Source organism: Pelobates fuscus, chromosome 3, assembly GCF_036172605.1.
Source record: "Pelobates fuscus isolate aPelFus1 chromosome 3, aPelFus1.pri, whole genome shotgun sequence".
Classification (NCBI taxonomy): Eukaryota; Metazoa; Chordata; class Amphibia; order Anura; family Pelobatidae; genus Pelobates; species Pelobates fuscus.
The window spans coordinates 268757784-268775815 of NC_086319.1; the positions used below are offsets into that span (position 1 = coordinate 268757784).

At 43.3% G+C, this 18032-nt stretch overlaps 1 protein-coding gene across 1 annotated transcript in view; it reads left to right on the forward strand.

The window, feature by feature from the left end:
* Positions 1–2593: 2593 nt before the first annotated feature.
* LOC134601101 (zinc metalloproteinase-disintegrin-like lachestatin-2) overlaps positions 2594–18032 on the forward strand; it is a 61712-nt gene continuing 46273 nt past the window's right edge. The window contains exons 1-3 of the mRNA XM_063445532.1: positions 2594–2679; positions 6283–6365; positions 12214–12290. Coding sequence (XP_063301602.1) covers positions 2628–2679; positions 6283–6365; positions 12214–12290 — 212 coding nt within the window. The 5' untranslated portion in view covers positions 2594–2627. The remainder of the gene's footprint in view (positions 2680–6282; positions 6366–12213; positions 12291–18032) is intronic.

Consider the following 18032-nt stretch of genomic DNA (forward strand, 5'->3'; position numbering starts at 1 on the left):
GCTCTTGCCACGCATGTGCATTCGGAGCTGAGAGGCGGATCGGGACGGAGAGATCCCCAACGCCAAGGGAGTCCGGCGCTGGAGAAAGGTAAGTGCTTAAGACACACACACACACACTCTCATGAACAGACGCACACATTTACTGACAGACGCACACAAACATACTCAGTAACAGACACGCACACTAACACACACACACAGTCTAACACTAACACTAACACACAATCTAACACATACAAACACACACACACACTCTAACACTAACACACTCACTAACACACTCACTAACACACACTCTAACACTAACACACACACTAACACACACACTCTAACACTAACACACACACTAACACACACACGCACTAACACACACATTAACACACACACACACTAACACACACACTAACACTAACACACACACTAACACTAACACACACACACTAACACACACACACACACACTAACACACACTAACACACACACTAACACAAATACACTCACTAACACACTCACTAACACACACACTAACACACACACTAACACACACACTCACTAACACACACACTCACACTAACACACACACACTAACTAACACACACACTAACACACTCACTCACTAACACACTCACTAACACTAACACACTCACTAACACACACACTAAAACACACTAACACACTCACTAACACACACAAACACTAACACACACTAACACTAACACGCACACACTCACTAAAACTAACACACTAAAACTAACACACACACACTAACAAACACACTAACACTAACACACTAACACACTCACTAGCACACTCACTAACACACTCACACGTTTTATTTTGTTTTAAATTTAATCCCTCCAGCCCTTACCTGTGGGAGAGCTGAGGGGATTCCCTGGGGTCCAGTGGTGTTGCTGGCCCTGCTGTCACCCGGCTGGCGCGCGCGCGAGGGAGCACTGTCCCCTGAGTGCTCTCTCTTCAGCTCCCTCGCGCACCGGTTACTGATGCTGGAGCCGGAAGATGACGTCATCTTCTGGCTCCGGTTTCAGTGCGGTGCGCGAGGGAGCTGAAGAGGGAGCACTCAGGGGACAGTGCTCCCTCGCGCGCGCGCCAGCCGGGTGACAGCAGGGCCAGCCTCGGGGGGCCCTGAGGTGGCCGGCTCCTGGGCCCCCCAGCAGAAGAGGCTGGCCCTGTGAATACATACCTGGGTCGCAGGGCGGCCGGGCTCCCTGGTGGGCCGGGCCCGGTCGCGGCCGCGACCCCTGCGACCCCGGTATGTATGCCACTGGCCCCAAATACAATATGAAACCTTTAAAAGAAAGAAAAGGAAGAAAGAGGGGCAAACAAAGTGAGGAAGGTGTGAATATATCTGCCTGCTGTTATTATTCAAATTATTCTGTTACCAAAGGATTATCTGCAATATTAATGCAAGACAGGAGGCTTCATATTTGCTATTTTAATGTTCCAATAAACCAGCAAATGTATGGGAATGAGGGTGCAAATAGAAAGTACAAAAGTTAGATTCACACAATCTATCAGCAGACACCAGGATTGATTAAGTCTCTGGAAAAGCAGTGTATGGCAAATGACCCTGCAGTCAGTTCTAGGCAACTGATCTGTATTTGCTGTTATTCTCCATTCCAGGGTGCTCCAGATCAACAAATGTAGTTCCTCAGCCCTCTAAGCCCTTTTAGAACATAAAACGGCTTAGAGCCGAAGATGGCCCACCCATTCCAGGCATCCATGTGTGATAGCCACCACACAATCTCGAGATACATATCCGGAGTCACTGGATCCAGTTAGTGATAAAATAGAGAACATTAAGGGTAAGTGGTTTTAAGTCTGTGCATAGGGCGATATTGAGGTGGACCTGGATAAATTGTCTGTATTGATGCGGAAAACAAAACCCACCACTCGAGTACGATTGTGAACTGGAACAGAATCATTGAGGAGGAGCTTTCAAAGTTCTTTCTTGATAGACTGCATCTTGGATTGAGGTAGCTGCAATAAGATAAAGCCCAGGTATTGTATCATCTGAGATGGGGTCAGAGATTACTTTATCATGCTAATATGGAGAACCACACCAGACCAGACCAGACTTACCTGCTGTGGCAACAGCAAAGAGAGACTATAGCAGGTGCACTCTTAATACCTCTTGCTTGTACCTGATTGGTTGTTTTGTTTTTCTTTTCTTTTTTTTCTTCTTTCTGCAAAGGTATATAAAACAAAGTATTAGGCAAATATGAAGTCTCAGTATTGCATTAAAATTTGAACCCATAAAACAAGGGACTAGCACCTACCAAACAGGTTCACGGAATGCAACTCCACAAAGCCAGTGAAAAGCCAACAGCTTGACAAAGACAGTTGTAGTGTGTTCACTCTGGGAACTTTAATAAAGTGAAGCTGTTTGAAAGGATGTGCTAGAATTTCTTACATTTATTTTGCATTACAATTCGTCCTAAGTCGTGTTCAGTGACCAACGTATTGCAATTCTTCAGCTGTGTTGTGAAACCTATTCTTTTTCGCACATGTGACTGTATGGATATATAAATGAGAGAACTTGATCAGTAGCTAGTTACTTCCTCTGTCATATAACAAGACATAGGACATACACCCACAGCAGGTTTACAATGCTTCATCAAGTGCTGCTGCTTGCTGGCCTGCTGCTCTGCCAGGGTCTGGGTGAGTATTTGCTGGTTTTCTGTACTTTTTGCATGGACAGGGAGTAAGGTATAATTACTGGGTTTGTTCACTTAAACTAAGAAAACATTATTATTAACCAATACAGTAATAAATAATACAGCATTGTGATATCTACATGAAATGGGAGAAAATATGCTTTTATGTTAACAACCTAAATCCATTTTATCTGCTACTCCTTTTAACTCTTCCACATTATTATTATTACTATTATTATTGCCATTTATATAGCGCCAACAGATTCCGTAGCGCTTTACAATATTATGAGAGGGGATTTACCTATAAATAGGACAATTACAAATAAACTTACAGGAACGATAGGTTGAAGAGGACCCTGCTCAAACAAGCTTACAGTCTATAGGAGGTGGGGTGTAAAACACATTAGGACAGGATATGGAGATAGGAATTTTTACATTTTCTCCAAGCATGGAATCATGTAAAACATGAAATATTTAGCGAATTGGCATTTGTGCTAATTAAATCTTACACAATGTTCCATATAACTGTGCTTAAAGGTGTACTGTCACATTCAAGATAAAAGCATTTTTAAACGTATCAATTAAAAGCTAATATGAATTATTTGTTATTTGTGGCTGGTTTCCTTACTAGGGTTGACCCACACCTTCTCCAATTTTTAATGCATGATAGACAATCTGGAAAATAAAATCAAAAGAGACACATCTCAATGTAGAAAAACATGGATTGGATTTCAATTAAGGAGAAATGTATTTTATTTTATTTATTTATTTTAAAAATGATTAACAGTGTAGTAATCCCATGCACAATGAGAACTCTGTTGGCAAGCACTAACACATATAATATTACAAACATATGTAAGCATATTCTACTATATGCCTTTAAAGTTGCTACTGGATAATTGTGATTGGTATCCTACATACAGTACTGCTTACAACCACTTGACTTTTTTTTTTTTTTTTTTTTTACAATTTCTGAAATTTGGCAGGTATTGTGTGTTTGCTTTCAACATGATCACAATGGTGGAGAATTTTGGTTCATCTGAATGGTTTGGCAGAAACTAAATTTCAGTTCATCTAAACCGAATTTCGCCCATGAACAAATTTGGTTTGGTCAAAATTCAGAAAATATTTTGATTCAGTCAAACAAACAATTTATCCATGGCTACATCTTTCACCAGTTTTACGAGATAGGTCGGAACGTGCATAACGGGAAAAGCCCTTAATAAGGCCTTTCCCGCGATATGCAACTTCAGTTGGAGCACTCAGATTAGTTGGCTTGTAAGCCAATCAGTCAGAGCTCTCTGACAGGCGCTTGCATTCTGACAGCGACCACATTGACTTTGAGTGGAGGCAAGGGGGAACACTATGTTACCACCGCTTTATTATTTGAATTGCCCCACCATGGGGGAGCAAGGTGACCTGTGCCAGGTCCTTCCTTTATTGTATTAGCAACGGGGCTCCTTTCATGCATTTAAATAGACAAATGAATGGACAAATTGCATCAACAAACTTTCATCCAAAAAGCAATTCTTCATTCCAATGAATGTTTAATGACAAGTGTTGTCTAGGCTCAGTTAAAGTGTTGCTAAATCCTGTCTGGAATGATTAGGATCATTATGGTGACTTGTTAACGTAAGTTTAAGGACTCTTTTTTTGCCAAACCATTACTGCTTATTGGCGACTTTAACATGTCGATTATCAAACAGGTCATAATTTGGCAAACAGACAAAAAGATACGGACAGCAACTTGTTCAGAATGGTAGATACCATCATCTACAAAAATAGCAAATTTCTACGTAGTCTTGTAAAAGGTATTAAGCAATATATATCTGCTATACAGTTGCAAGAAACAGTATGTGAACCCTTTGGAATGATATGGATTTCTGCATAAATTGGTCATAAAATGTGATCTGATCATCACCTAAGTCACAACAATAGACAATCACAGTCTGCTTAAACTAATAACACACAAAGAATGAAATGTTGCCATGTTTTTATTGAACACGCCATGTAAACATTCACAGTGCAGGTGGAAAAAGAATAATGGCAGTTGGTTTTCACTTGGTTTAACCCATGACAGATACTTTATAGTTTCAAGAAAAAATGTTTTCTTATAATAGTAATCTTTTATTTACATATGATTTTTTTTTTGCTTTACCCCATGTAGTGGAAGGTTATTGTTGGGCCATATCCTATATCATCAGTATGAACTACTGTAAAACATATGATGCCTCAGGATATAAAGCCTTTCATTACACAACACTGATGCAAACATCCTATTAACCAATGGGATTGTGCCATTTCTTTTCACAATGGTTACTGTAAAAATGTAGATGATGAGAATCTCCCTAATGCAGCTGGTTTGAAATGTTTTTCAGTTTTTACAATCAAAGAAGAAAACAATAGTATTGATACAAATCAAAATGGATAAACATACTCAAACATGCTCAAACATACAGTTGTTCTTCTATAGCAGCAAAGAATGGCTGAGCCATGCAGACCAAATATGATAGTAGTGCTATGGAGATAGGCAGTAAGCTGTTCCGTATTTCTAAATCTGGCTAGCATCCATTTGATTTCTAGTTGAAATGATAGTAGTTGTTACTTACAATAGCTAGCCAGTGGTCTTCTGGTTTCTAAAGTCATTCCAGCAGTTTGTTTTTGGTGGATTTTAGCCCTTCTACTGGGCACAAAATAAATAATGGCCATAGTTCCAGTTGGATTTATTATCCATGTGTCACAATTCCCTTTGTTTCCAGAAAGATTGGAAATGCGAGCATGACCTCAATTAGTGGAAATAGGTCTCAGATTGACCACGACATTTCTTGCATTCATTTGTGAACATGATTTTCATTTGAGGTAGGCAGGCAGGTAGGAGGTATTATATTTCTATTCTTTGTGAGAAACACAAATGGAGAGCTTAGTGTTTGCCCTGTCCCCCCCAAAATGCATTCTGCTGATCCATTGTCTTCCTGTAATTGAAGCATACAGGGAAAGAATGTTTGAAATGGCTTTATAAATCTGAGAGATTGAGACTTGACTGGACGGGCCTTGCAGTGAAAGTGTTTCAAACTATGTACGTTGTTTAGAAACTGTTTATTGACAATGTGACATGCATTAACAATAAAATTAACAATAAAATACATTTCTCTATTCAGTTGTTTATTCAAAATTAGTATTACAATTATTAGAAAATTTATAGCACAGACATTCTGTAGCATTTTACAATTATAGAATAGGGATATCTGACAACAAATAATTCACATAACGAATATTAACAGAGGCAAAAGGTGAAGAAGTTGAACATATAACTGTATAATAAAAATAAACCCTAGATCACGCATAGGCAACCTTCGGCACTCCAGATGTTTTGTACTACATCTCCCATGATGCTTTTCCAGCATTATGGGTATAACTGCATTATGGGGGATGCAGTCCACAACATCTGGATTGCCGAAGGTTGCCTATCCCTGCCCTAGATCTTGAAGGGTAGCTCTAATTTCTTGAGTATATTGAGTAAGGTCTTAGATCTGTATTTTATAGTTTTTGGTTCCTACATTGTGTCCAATATTTATTAATCATCTGTGCTGCTTGTTTTGTCTTGCAGAATCCATTCGGCCTCCTGTCGGGCACAAATATGAAGTGGTCATTCCACAGAAACTTCATACGCAACACAAGAGAGACACACAGGTAACACACTCATATTCTGCCCCTGGGTTACATAGTTTGCATTGTTATTGTTAGTCACCTTATCCGCAATACATTTCGTAGTTTATAAGAATCTGTTTAATCTGCTCGGTGTAAACTTTATAAGTTCCCCACTCAGTTTGTCCAAACCAAGTCACATTGTGCAAGCCACATCCTATTGCTTGCTCGAAAATCTTTAAATAGTTATTACATGCAGTTGAAGTATCATATTTTTCACGGATGTTTTCACAGATTTAATGTTCTATGGCTATTAAATAAGGCTATATATATATATATATATATATATATATATATATATATATATATATATATATACAGGGAGTGCAGAATTATTAGGCAAGTTGTATTTTTGAGGATTAATTTTATTATTGAACAACAACCATGTTCTCAATGAACCCAAAAACCTCATTAATATCAAAGCTGAATATTTTTGGAAGTAGTTTTTAGTTTTAGCTATTTTAGGGGGATATCTGTGTGTGAAGGTGACTATTACTGTGCATAATTATTAGGCAACTTAACAAAAAACAAATATATACCCATTTCAATTATTTATTTTTACCAGTGAAACCAATATAACATCTCAACATTCACAAATATACATTTCTGACATTCAAAAACATAACAAAAACAAATCAGTGACCTTTCTTTGCAAGGACACTCAAAAGCCTGCCATCCATGGATTCTGTCAGTGTTTTGATCTGTTCACCATCAACATTGCGTGCAGAAGCAACCACAGCCTCCCAGGCACTGTTCAGAGAGGTGTACTGTTTTCCCTCCTTGTAAATCTCACATTTGATGATGGACCACAGGTTCTCAATGGGGTTCAGATCAGGTGAACAAGGAGCCATGTCATTAGATTTTCTTCTTTTATACCCTTTCTTGCCAGCCACGCTGTGGAGTACTTGGACGCGTGTGATGGAGCATTGTCCTGCATGAAAATCATGTTTTTCTTGAAGGATGCAGACTTCTTCCTGTACCACTGCTTGAAGAAGGTGTCTTCCAGAAACTGGCAGTAGGACTGGGAGTTGAGCTTGGCTCCATCCTCAACCCAAAAAGGCCCCACAAGCTCATCTTTGATGATACCAGCCCAAACCAGTACTCCACCTCCACCTTGCTGGCGTCTGAGTTGGACTGGAACTCTCTGCCCTTTACCAATCCAGCCACGGGCCCATCCATCTGGCCCATCAAGACTCACTCTCATTTCATCAGTCCATAAAACCTTAGAAAAATCAGTCTTGAGATATTTCTTGGCCCAGTCTTGACGTTTCAGCTTGTGTGTCTTGTTCAGTGGTGGTCGTCTTCAGCCTTTCTTACCTTGGCCATGTCTCTGAGTATTGCACACCTTGTGCTTTTGGGCACTCCAGTGATGTTGCAGCTCTGAAATATGGCCAAACTGGTGGCAAATGGCATCTTGGCAGCTACACGCTTGACTTTTCTCAGTTCATGGGCAGTTATTTTGCGCCTTGGTTTTTCCACACGCTTCTTGCGACCCTGTTGACTATTTTGAATGAAACGCTTGATTGTTCGATGATCACGCTTCAGAAGCTTTGCAATTTTAAGAGTGCTGCATCCCTCTGCAAGATATCTCACTATTTTTGACTTTTCTGAGCCTGTCAAGTCCTTCTTTTGACCCATTTTGCCAAAGGAAAGGAAGTTGCCTAATAATTATGCACACCTGATATAGGGTGTTGATGTAATTAGACCACACCCCTTCTCATTACAGAGATGCACATCACCTAATATGCTTAAATGGTAGTAGGCTTTCAAGCCTATACAGCTTGGAGTAAGACAACATGCATAAAGAGGATGATTTGCCTAATAATTCTGCACTCCCTGTATATATATATATATATATATATATATATATATATATATATATATATATCCTAGCAGTCTTGCTAGTATTGAATACATATGTACTTCCTTCACAGAGCTCATATAGATATTAGATGTATAACAATTCTAATGATTGTAGAAGGAAATGCATTCACATTAAAGACACTATAGACACTGTCATTGTTTTATCTCATTGAATTGGTTATAGTGCCTAGAGTCACCTGGCACTCACTCCACTCAGTGCTATACCATTTCTGAGCAGTTTAATGCTAAAAAAGGGGCCATGCTTTCTAATAGCCCCACTCACACTGTAGGTATGGCTAAGTCAGAAGTTGTAAAGTGGTGTAAGTGAAAAACCAACACCTATAAGTGGAGCGCTGAATTATGGACGCGGTAAACTTACCCTGCGTGGCTTAGTAACGACCGTGGTAGGTAATATATGTAAGAGAGAATAAAAATACAATATAGTGCAGATGGTACATAAACAACAATGAGGTAAAATGGTGGTGAAATAGGAACATTCACATTTAAGGGAGCCTGTGTATAAATACTGGCTCCGTAATAGAGCTTGTATGCTTTTAAGGCAGCATCACACCCTCAATCCGCGGTATGGAGTATCTAAAAAAAAAGAAAAAAAACATTAAAAGAGAGGGACCAATGTGCAGTCTGTTTAAGGTGGTATAAAAGGTGAAATAGGTCAAATGCTCACCTTTTTTAGAGCCTTGTAATCCCGACTCTGAGGTATAATGGCTTGGTGCCAATTTGTGAGGGGATGACACTGCCATAATGTAGATTCGAAATATAATGAAAAATATATAGGTAAAAGAGTCCTGAAGTTGCTGAAACGCGTCTCACTCTTGTAGAGCTACCTCAGTCAGCAATGGGTGCTGTGATAAGCACAAAGAGGTCACTCAGCCAGTCACGGCCATCCATTGCTGCTCAAGATAATGGTGCCTCATTAGTCCAAGGAGCACAGGGGAGATGACTTGCTGATAACTTTTGTTAAGCATTAAAACATTAAAAACTGTCTAATGCTGAATGGAAGAATGGCACCAAGGGACTCCAAACACTATAACCACTTCAAAAACATTAAGCAGTTACCGTCTCTACAGTGTCCCTTTAATCGTCTAGATTCCGATAGAAAAGTCTGAGGAGATAGAGTTGACATAAAAAGAAGTAAATTGTGATTTCTTTAATAAGATCACACACAGTTTATTTGGAATTCAATTAATATTTTGTCAATAGTTGGAATAAAAAGGAAGGATGCACATTTGCTGCATACAGAAAGTCATATTTCAAGTTAAATACATACAATGGTGGATCACACGTCTTGATGCGTCAGTGGATGTACGGCTGTGAGCTGAGACATGATGGCAGTATCGGGGGATACAGTCAGTTGGGTTATGACGGGAAGGATTGGCTCTCTCTGGATACCAAGAGCTGGGTTTATTATCCGGTCACAGCTCAGGCTCAGATTACCACACAGAGAATCAACAGCCCGGAGGTGAGACAGGGGGAGAGAGACAAGAATTACCTTGATATTTCAAGTTAAACTACGGGGGAGTTATACATGGGGTAGAAGTAGAGATCAGGTGGTTGTTTTTATTTACACTGAAAATACAATGAACTATCTTTAATTATCTTCTCTCAGTTTTATATTGCTTTACAGTCCCTTCTGCTGGTTAGTGTTCTTTTACTTTCTGAACATACCGTAATATGTATTAGTTAGTTAGTTATGGTAAATTCTTCTCTTACCAGATGTTTAAGTTTTGTGCTGGAAATATATTTTTTTCGTGTAGAGTCGTAGACATTGCTTGCTGCTCCTTATAATTAGCATGTCTACACCATCAACTCAATGGAATAATACATTAAATAGGTTGGCCTAATATTAATTAACCCATGCAATACACATTGTGTGAGAAGAAAAGAAAACTATTTTTGTCTAGTTTTTGTTTTGTAATCACTTCCTCTTTTACTTGTACCAAAATAATGAGTCAAGGGAAAACGATTTCAAATGATCAGTATATGAGTAAATGTCATAAAGAAATCTTTGTGCACGATTTTCTGAAAAGGCAGACGTAGGACTTATTTTTGATTTAAGTCATAACTTTGTTTTTTGGGGGGTTTACAGTCACAATACCAGTTAGACTCTTGAGCTGTGGACAGTGTTTTAAAACGTTAAAGCATGTTTATGTTGTGATGAACAGTGGATCACTGTCCAACTGACTTATCGTCTTGAAATGGCATGTGTCTGAAGTGTATCCATTTGGTTGAGCTAACCATAGTAACCAACTCAGCAGAAATACAACTCCAGATTACAAAACTGCCAAACAATGCTTGACTTGTGGCTTTGGTCTTGATCATAAGTTCTTGGTCAAGATTGTCTTGATAATCTATTTAAATGGGTATAAACATATTCAACACCTTAAAAATAGACAGAAAATGCAACTGAGTAAGCATGGCCAAAGTAAAAGCATGGCTAAAGTAAAATATTATTATAAGTCAGTTACTATTGAAATAATTATTATTTAAAATGTATTTTTATTTTTTATATGTATTATTTTAAATATATAGTAAGTTATTTCCAGTTCATTTTCAAACCAGAAACAATGGCATAGTAACAAGAATAAATGGACATTATGATATCAAAGTAATAGTTATTTAAAGATTTTACTTTATTTATTTATTTAATTAATTGTTTAATTAACAATATTAGCTGGTGAAACACCGCAATAATAATAAGATTTAAAAAAAAAAAATTATAGGGCTCCTGCATCTAATGGCATAGCAGTATAGGTGAGAAGGACTACCTTGAATGTTGGAATGTCTGCTAATTCTTTTTATTGTTTATGGTTTATGTTGTTTAACAAAGTAGTAAAGTACAAATAAATAGACCCAATTATATACCTCAGGGATTTGAATAAGGGGTCATTATATTTAGAATAAGCAAAGGAAGGTATAAGACGAAGAGGAATTTAATAAGGGAAATGGTGGGTGAACATTGAAGAGGGAAAGAAATTTGGTTGAGGAAGGGGAAAAAATTCAAACGGAGTTTCCGTCCAATCTTCCTTAGCACTTGTTGTATCTGGTGACGTAAACATGTTCAGCCACTGTGACCACATTTTCAGGAAGTGCTCATTTGTCTCATGAAATGATAAGGTCATGTGTTTAATCTGTATAGTACATTAACAGGGTTATTCACTAAACTGAGAATCCAAAGTCAATTTGAAGTGAATTTTAAAATCTAGGTAAAAATTCCTGGGAACAGGAAACATTCTCTAAGTCAGCTATGCTTCTAGTACCACTACTTTAGACTCAATTTTAAAATTTACTTCAAATTTACTTTGAATTCTCATTTCAGTTAATAAGCCTGTAAACGTGTATGTATGTCTCTTTGTATTGGGAATATAAGTCTAGTGTCCCAAGAAACCCTACATGATCAAGGCTTGTGCAGAAGGCATAAGGAGATGAATTATTTTTATATGTTTTAAATTACAATAGGTAATTGACTTTTGAAAGCAATGCAAGTCAGCCTCATAGATCAGTAAGGTATAGAGTAGTAATATATATTTTAAAATATTATATCTTAGACAAAGAGTATATCCATCTAATAAAGGGGACATTATAGCCATATGGGCAAGTAAGGATTTAAGGGAGGATAATCGAGGAGTGTATCAAGCCTGATGTATATGGGAGTCTTGAACTTCATTTTATAAATAGGATTTCATACACCATCCTTTAATATACCGGTAATTGTTTTTTTCAAAGACTTTCCTTTGAGCTGTACTCTACCCGCACAGGCTCAACGTATTTGGATTTGATGGCCCGTGCAATATGGTGGAGCTATTAAATACTACTAGAATGTATTTGCAGAGTAAGCTTCTGATCCCACAGATTCCTTACTCCCATAAACCAAGCAACTGGGGGATGATGAGGTTACAGGAGCTATATAATTGACCCATTCATTTCTTTGTTTTGTTTTCTGTCTTTGCAGAGCAAGTATCCAGACGTGGTACACTATGGTCTGGAACTGGAGAGAAAGCCATTGGTATTGCATCTTCAAAAGACTGAGTAAGCTCTTTTATACATCTTGGTCATACATGGAAAAAAATGAAAACATGACACATTGAGAGAAATTTATCAAAGTGCCATGTGAAAACTAATGCAAAATCCTAAGAACCACCATGGAAACAAAGGGAATAAGCAGGGACGGTCCATTAGCAACTCCTCGCTTCTTACATCTCTGCACCACTTTTCACTGTGATAAATCTCCCCTAATAATTCCAAAGTCAGAACAGATATCAGAAGTTATTAAAAAATGTAAACATGATTAATGCAAGAATAATTTGTGTGTGTATACATAATGCACCCTTTAATGTGCAGATGCTAAAAATATGTTTGACAATTAAAGATATTTAAGGAAGTGAAATTTTACTAACAGAGCAGCTGAACCAAAATACTAATTCCTGGTCAGCATTTCTCTTGACAGGTGTATAGTCGCCATATGGGCAGTCGGAACCTAGGACAAAAACCCCACATCCCTAACCCAATAATACGCTGACACTAGGGTGTATGGGTAAAAATTGTCCACAGCTTTTATTAACCATTATAACCATTAATTTAATAAGTTATCATTAATAATAACAATCATAACAATATAATAATAATTTAACATATAAACATGGGTCATTGCCCCCATACTCCGCCCTCGCAACCGCATCCTTCTTTTAATATAACGGGCAATGACCCCCAACATACTAACACATATATATATCTTTAACAATTTTCAACCTTACTCCAACATAACAATTTAAGTGCCAACCATAAATAACCACGGTAGGGGTATACCCGGATACCCCTACCCCACCAGGTTCTGAGCCACCTCCAGGACTCGAAACCTACCAACCACCAGTGACCACAATTTCCATGTCCGTGACGTTCCTCATGGGAGCCTATTTCCTCCTCCTCGGCTCCCTAACCCGCCACGGGCTCAGACCTTGACCCCTTAAGCTGTCTGAGCTCCCCCACCCCGAAGAAAGAGTGCCCTTTGCATCCCCTCCTGCAGCCCCAGGTTCAGCAGGTCCCAACCCACAGCCGACAGGTGAACGCCGTCCGGGTGATAATACCCTGGCAAACCACCTTCCAATTCCCCGTGTCTCACCACTACTCCCCCCAACTTCCGCACGAAGCTAGCCATCAAACTATTAACCTTGCCCCTGCATCTATCCAAAGCCGCGTGGTCCCGGGCGTGTCTCCAGCGCAGCCGCGGGACCACCTCCGACCATACCAACATGACCCTGGGAAGCAGATCAACCAGCCTGTTAAGGTCCTGCTTCATCCACTTTACTAGCCTCCGTTGCGGAATGAGGCCCAAGTCGTTGCCCCCCGCATGTAGTACCAACATGTCGGGCCTTACCCCGCTTGCCACCTTCCGTAACACCACCCCGCATATATCCCTCCAGCAATATCCCCTGTACCCAAGCCATTGTATTGCCAACTGGTCCTTTGGAAAGCCCAGCTGCTGGCCTTTCGCTCGAGCTGCAGCCCTCCTGGCGGCCCAGAAGACGAAGGAATGGCCCACGATCCATGCAACACGACCTGGGGAAGGAGGAAAAGAACAGAGTATAAATACCCCCCGGGCCCAGCAGAGTGCCCCCCCACTTGTGCCCTAGCTAGCACTCCAATAAACCCAAGCGAATATAAGAGCGAAACCGGACAGACTCCCATCTCCCGATCCTCTTGACCAGTTCGTCCCCCAACCCCAGGCGCGCAGCCTCCGTGGCTGCTCCGATGCGAAATGAGTGGGTGCCGTAGGCGCTCGCACTCAACCCCAGCCGTACTAAGCCCATCCGGAAAACGGGATAGCGACGAGCCGTCCGCATGCACCAAGAGCGACCCGTCCACTATTGGCCTCCGCTCCAAGTAGTGCACTACCGCAGCCACTGGACACAAGGTCGAACCCGGCAGGGGGCCCAGGGTCACGTCCCTGCCTGCCCCTTTGACGCCAGTCTTAGACCTGGCCAGGTGCACCACCAACTTTCCCTCAAGTGTGCGAACCCCCGATGCCTGTATGCCTCCTGATGCCGACCGAGTGGCACTCACCAACTCACCAACTCTGACCAAGTCAGCCCGCATAGACGAGGATACTCGTATGAAATGGTGTGGAGAGCGGGCCCCAGCCGTAGCCGCTGACAAGCTGCGGCTAAACACCCTACCCATCGGGATCACCCGGCAGGCGAAGTTGAGCATCCCTATCAACGATTGCAGTTGCCGGAGCGTCACCTTACGCGCCTGCCTCACCGCTCCCACCTTGGACCGTAGCGCCTCCAATTTGGACAGCGGCAGATGGCATTCCCCAAGCTCAGAATCGATCTCCAAACCCAAGAAGCTGAGGCACCCGGTCGGGCCCTCCGTCTTCTCCGCCGCTAGCGGCACCCCAAATTGGCCTGCCACACATTCAATGGTCCTCAGCAGGTGCAGGCAAGCCGGGGAGCCAGCTGGCCCCACACAGAAAAAATCATCCAAGTAATGTACCACCGCCCTGTCCCCCGCCTCAACCCGCACCACCCATTCAAGAAAATAACTAAACTTTTCGAAATAGGAGCAAGAAATGGAGCATCCCATTGGGAGACACAAGTCCACATAGTAGCCCCCTTCGAAAAGACACCCCAGCAGGTGATGACACGCCGGGTGGACAGGGAGCAGCCGAAAATCCGCTTCGATGTCAACCTTTGCCATAAGAGCCCCACGCCCAGCCCTCTTTACCAGCTCGACCGCCTGGTCGAATGATGCATAAGAGACCGAGCACAGCTCTTTATCAATGTCATCGTTCACCGACCCGCCCTTAGGGTACGACAGGTGGTGAATGAGCCTAAACTTCCCGGGCTCCTTCTTAGGGACCACTCCAAGAGGGGAAACCCGAAGGCCCTCTATCGGCGGTGCCCGGAACGGCCCTGCCATCCTACCCAACATAACTTCCTTACCCAGCTTGTCCCGTACCACTTCCGGAAATTCCGCCACTGATTTTAGATTACGCGGGTGCCCCATGCTCTCCCTAGCCTGGAATAGGATAAAGAAACCCCGCCCGAACCCAGCCGTGAGGAGCTCGGCATCCGCCCTATTACCGTAGCGGCTTAGTCAGGGTTCCATCGCGTCTAGCCTCACTGGGGTGAGTCCCCTGGGCAGCGGAAGCCCCTGCACTGCCAACCGCGGACCCAGCTCCCGATCCCCCAGACTTACCGTTCTTGAAGCAGCGCTGCAGCCCTTGTGCCCCCCCGCAGCCAGAGCATTCGTGCTTAAATCGTCAGGAAGCACCCCATTTGCATTGGCCTTCATTGAAAAGCCAGCAAAGTCCCTTTTGCGAGGCGGCCGACGAGGCGGACTGACCTTTTGCGCCAGCCACATGCTGTAAGGGCTGCGCCTTCTGCGCCATCATCAGCTTCATCCAGAGAGGCAGGTCCATCTGGTCCCACCTCATACCCGGATACGCCGCCAGCCGCTGCCGGAACTGCTCGTCATACCGCCACCATGCCAGCCCGCCATAGGTGCGGTATGCCTCCCAAATCCCATCCAAGTAGCAAAACAAGGAAGAGCATACGCCCGGCGATTTTTCCCCTATCACGCTGGCCATGACACAAAACGCCCTCAACCAGTTCCCAAAGGATTTCGGTATCTTGCGATACCTCTTCCGCTTCTCCTCCTCCTCCTTTTTCTCGTCTTTTTTATCTTCCTCCTTGAGGTCAATAAATTCCTCCAAGGGAAGGAGGGAGAAGATCTCTAAATACTCCCCCTTCCATATCTTGTCTTTCACCTCCTGCTTGAGGTGGACCCCGAGCGGGCCAGCAAACGATACGTAGGCGTGCTGCCTTGCCGCATCCTGGTCAGTTCCGCCCGCTCGCTCCCTGCATCTCCTGCGCTGGGCGCAGCCCCTGCCTCTACACTGCTTGCCGGCGCCGCCGGAGTCCCCACCCCAGGCCCACTAGCCGCTGCCCCCTGCGCCCACACCTGCCCTACTCTAACCCCTGAACCACCCCCCGCCCCCAGTGAGTGGAGCAGTGATTGTAGTGTCTGTATTAGCGTGTCGGAGTGCAATGATCCGCTGGACTCACCGGCCAAGCCCCCCGATCCGGAAGCGCCCAGGGCTGCGATGGGAACTGCTGGGCCTCCGTGACGGGCAACGTCCACTGAAGTCCCGCCAACCGGGGAGCCCACCCGGTGCCTCCCGAACACTGATGAGGAGCGGCTCCGCGACCTGAAATGAGGAGAAGAAATCCTGGGCAGGGTGTACTGTTCCCCAGCAGCCCTCCCGTCCCGACCCAGGGAGCGCCTGCTGTGGCGAAACCAACCTCGCCACTATGGACTGGGGAAGCCTGTTTGCCCGCCTCCTACCTGCTGACTATGGCCCCTTCATTATTTGGGCTAATGGATCTATATTGGGCTGCTGCTGGCCCTGTCTGGGGCCAGATTGAGACTTTGGGTAACAATACCCTTTAAGACTATGGCCCCTGGAAGGTATTACCTGTTAAAGACTCTTTTAGCAGATTGGATTTTATAAGACTGTCCCTTTAAATAATTTGGAACAGTGCTGCAGCTTTAAATGGGCACTTCGGATGCAGCCGAAGTGCCGAAGTAGTCGAAGTGGCCGCCATTCGACAAACGAACACGTGGCGGCGGCCATCTTTGTACGAGGTCAGCGGTATGTGTAGCCAAATTCATGGAACTGAAATCGGCAACACATTTTACCGAACACCGCTGACTCTTACCTTCTCCTACACTTCGTTTTTCAGCTCCAGAGACTAAGTCCCGTTCGAAATGGTCGTTTTTCCGCATGAAATTGACCGTCCGCTCAGCCCAAATCTATGGAACTGTTTTGGGCAGGAAATTGTGCTTGCGGTCGGTCATAAAGGGACCTCCAGCTAACTTTTGATCCGCTGGAGGGATTTGGCTGATTTTTGGAAGTGTTTATGTTTGAAGTGTGCTGATTCCGAATATGTAATTTATGGCGATTGAATGTATAGTTTTAAAGTTACAGTGTATGTGTGAAAACTGTATTTTTACCGTATGCTATAATTATGTTATATGTTTATCTGAGGGGAGGAAACCTGGGGGTTGTAACCATTATGCTATTGGTTGTTTTGTCCCTCCCTGTGGGCAGTCCTGTATTCTCAACAACTGTAATAAAAACCAGGCTGGGAGTGCCAGCCTCAGTTCCTGCTTAACCCTCAAAGCGATGTGTCGTCTCGTTCTTTGGGGGAATTGGATTGTATGCTGACTGCCAGGAGTGTAAGCGGATTGTATGCTTTTCTTGTTCAGCTGTTCCAGTGTTCGTGTGTCTCCAGTCGGGAGAGTGGTGTTTGCAGTAGCTGCCTGTACATCTGGAAAAGGGGATATCGCCTAAACTGGGTTTTATCCTCTTGTAAGCAAAACGGTCCGTTACACCTGCCGACCGCCAAGGCCTCCCGGTGCCCGCTGTCCAGTCGCTCCTCTCCCGGGGCCCCACCCCACGGGCTACGACTCCTACCGACACCCCTTGAAGCCTGCCCCCGTCGACCATGCCTGGGGGACCCCACCCTACCCCCCGCGGACCCACTGGACGAAGACCGATGGCGCCGCCTCTCGCAATGCCTACCTGCCCTAGTGTACCTAACTGGGGAGGGGCTCCCACTGCTAGACCCAGAACCCGACCTGTCACCGGACCGAACCCGCCTAAGCCCCCCCTACCAGCCCCCGAACTACTGAGGACCCCACCCTCCTCACCCCCACTGCGCCCCGAAAAACTGCCCCTACGCTTCCCCCTAGGCTTAGCTACCCCCT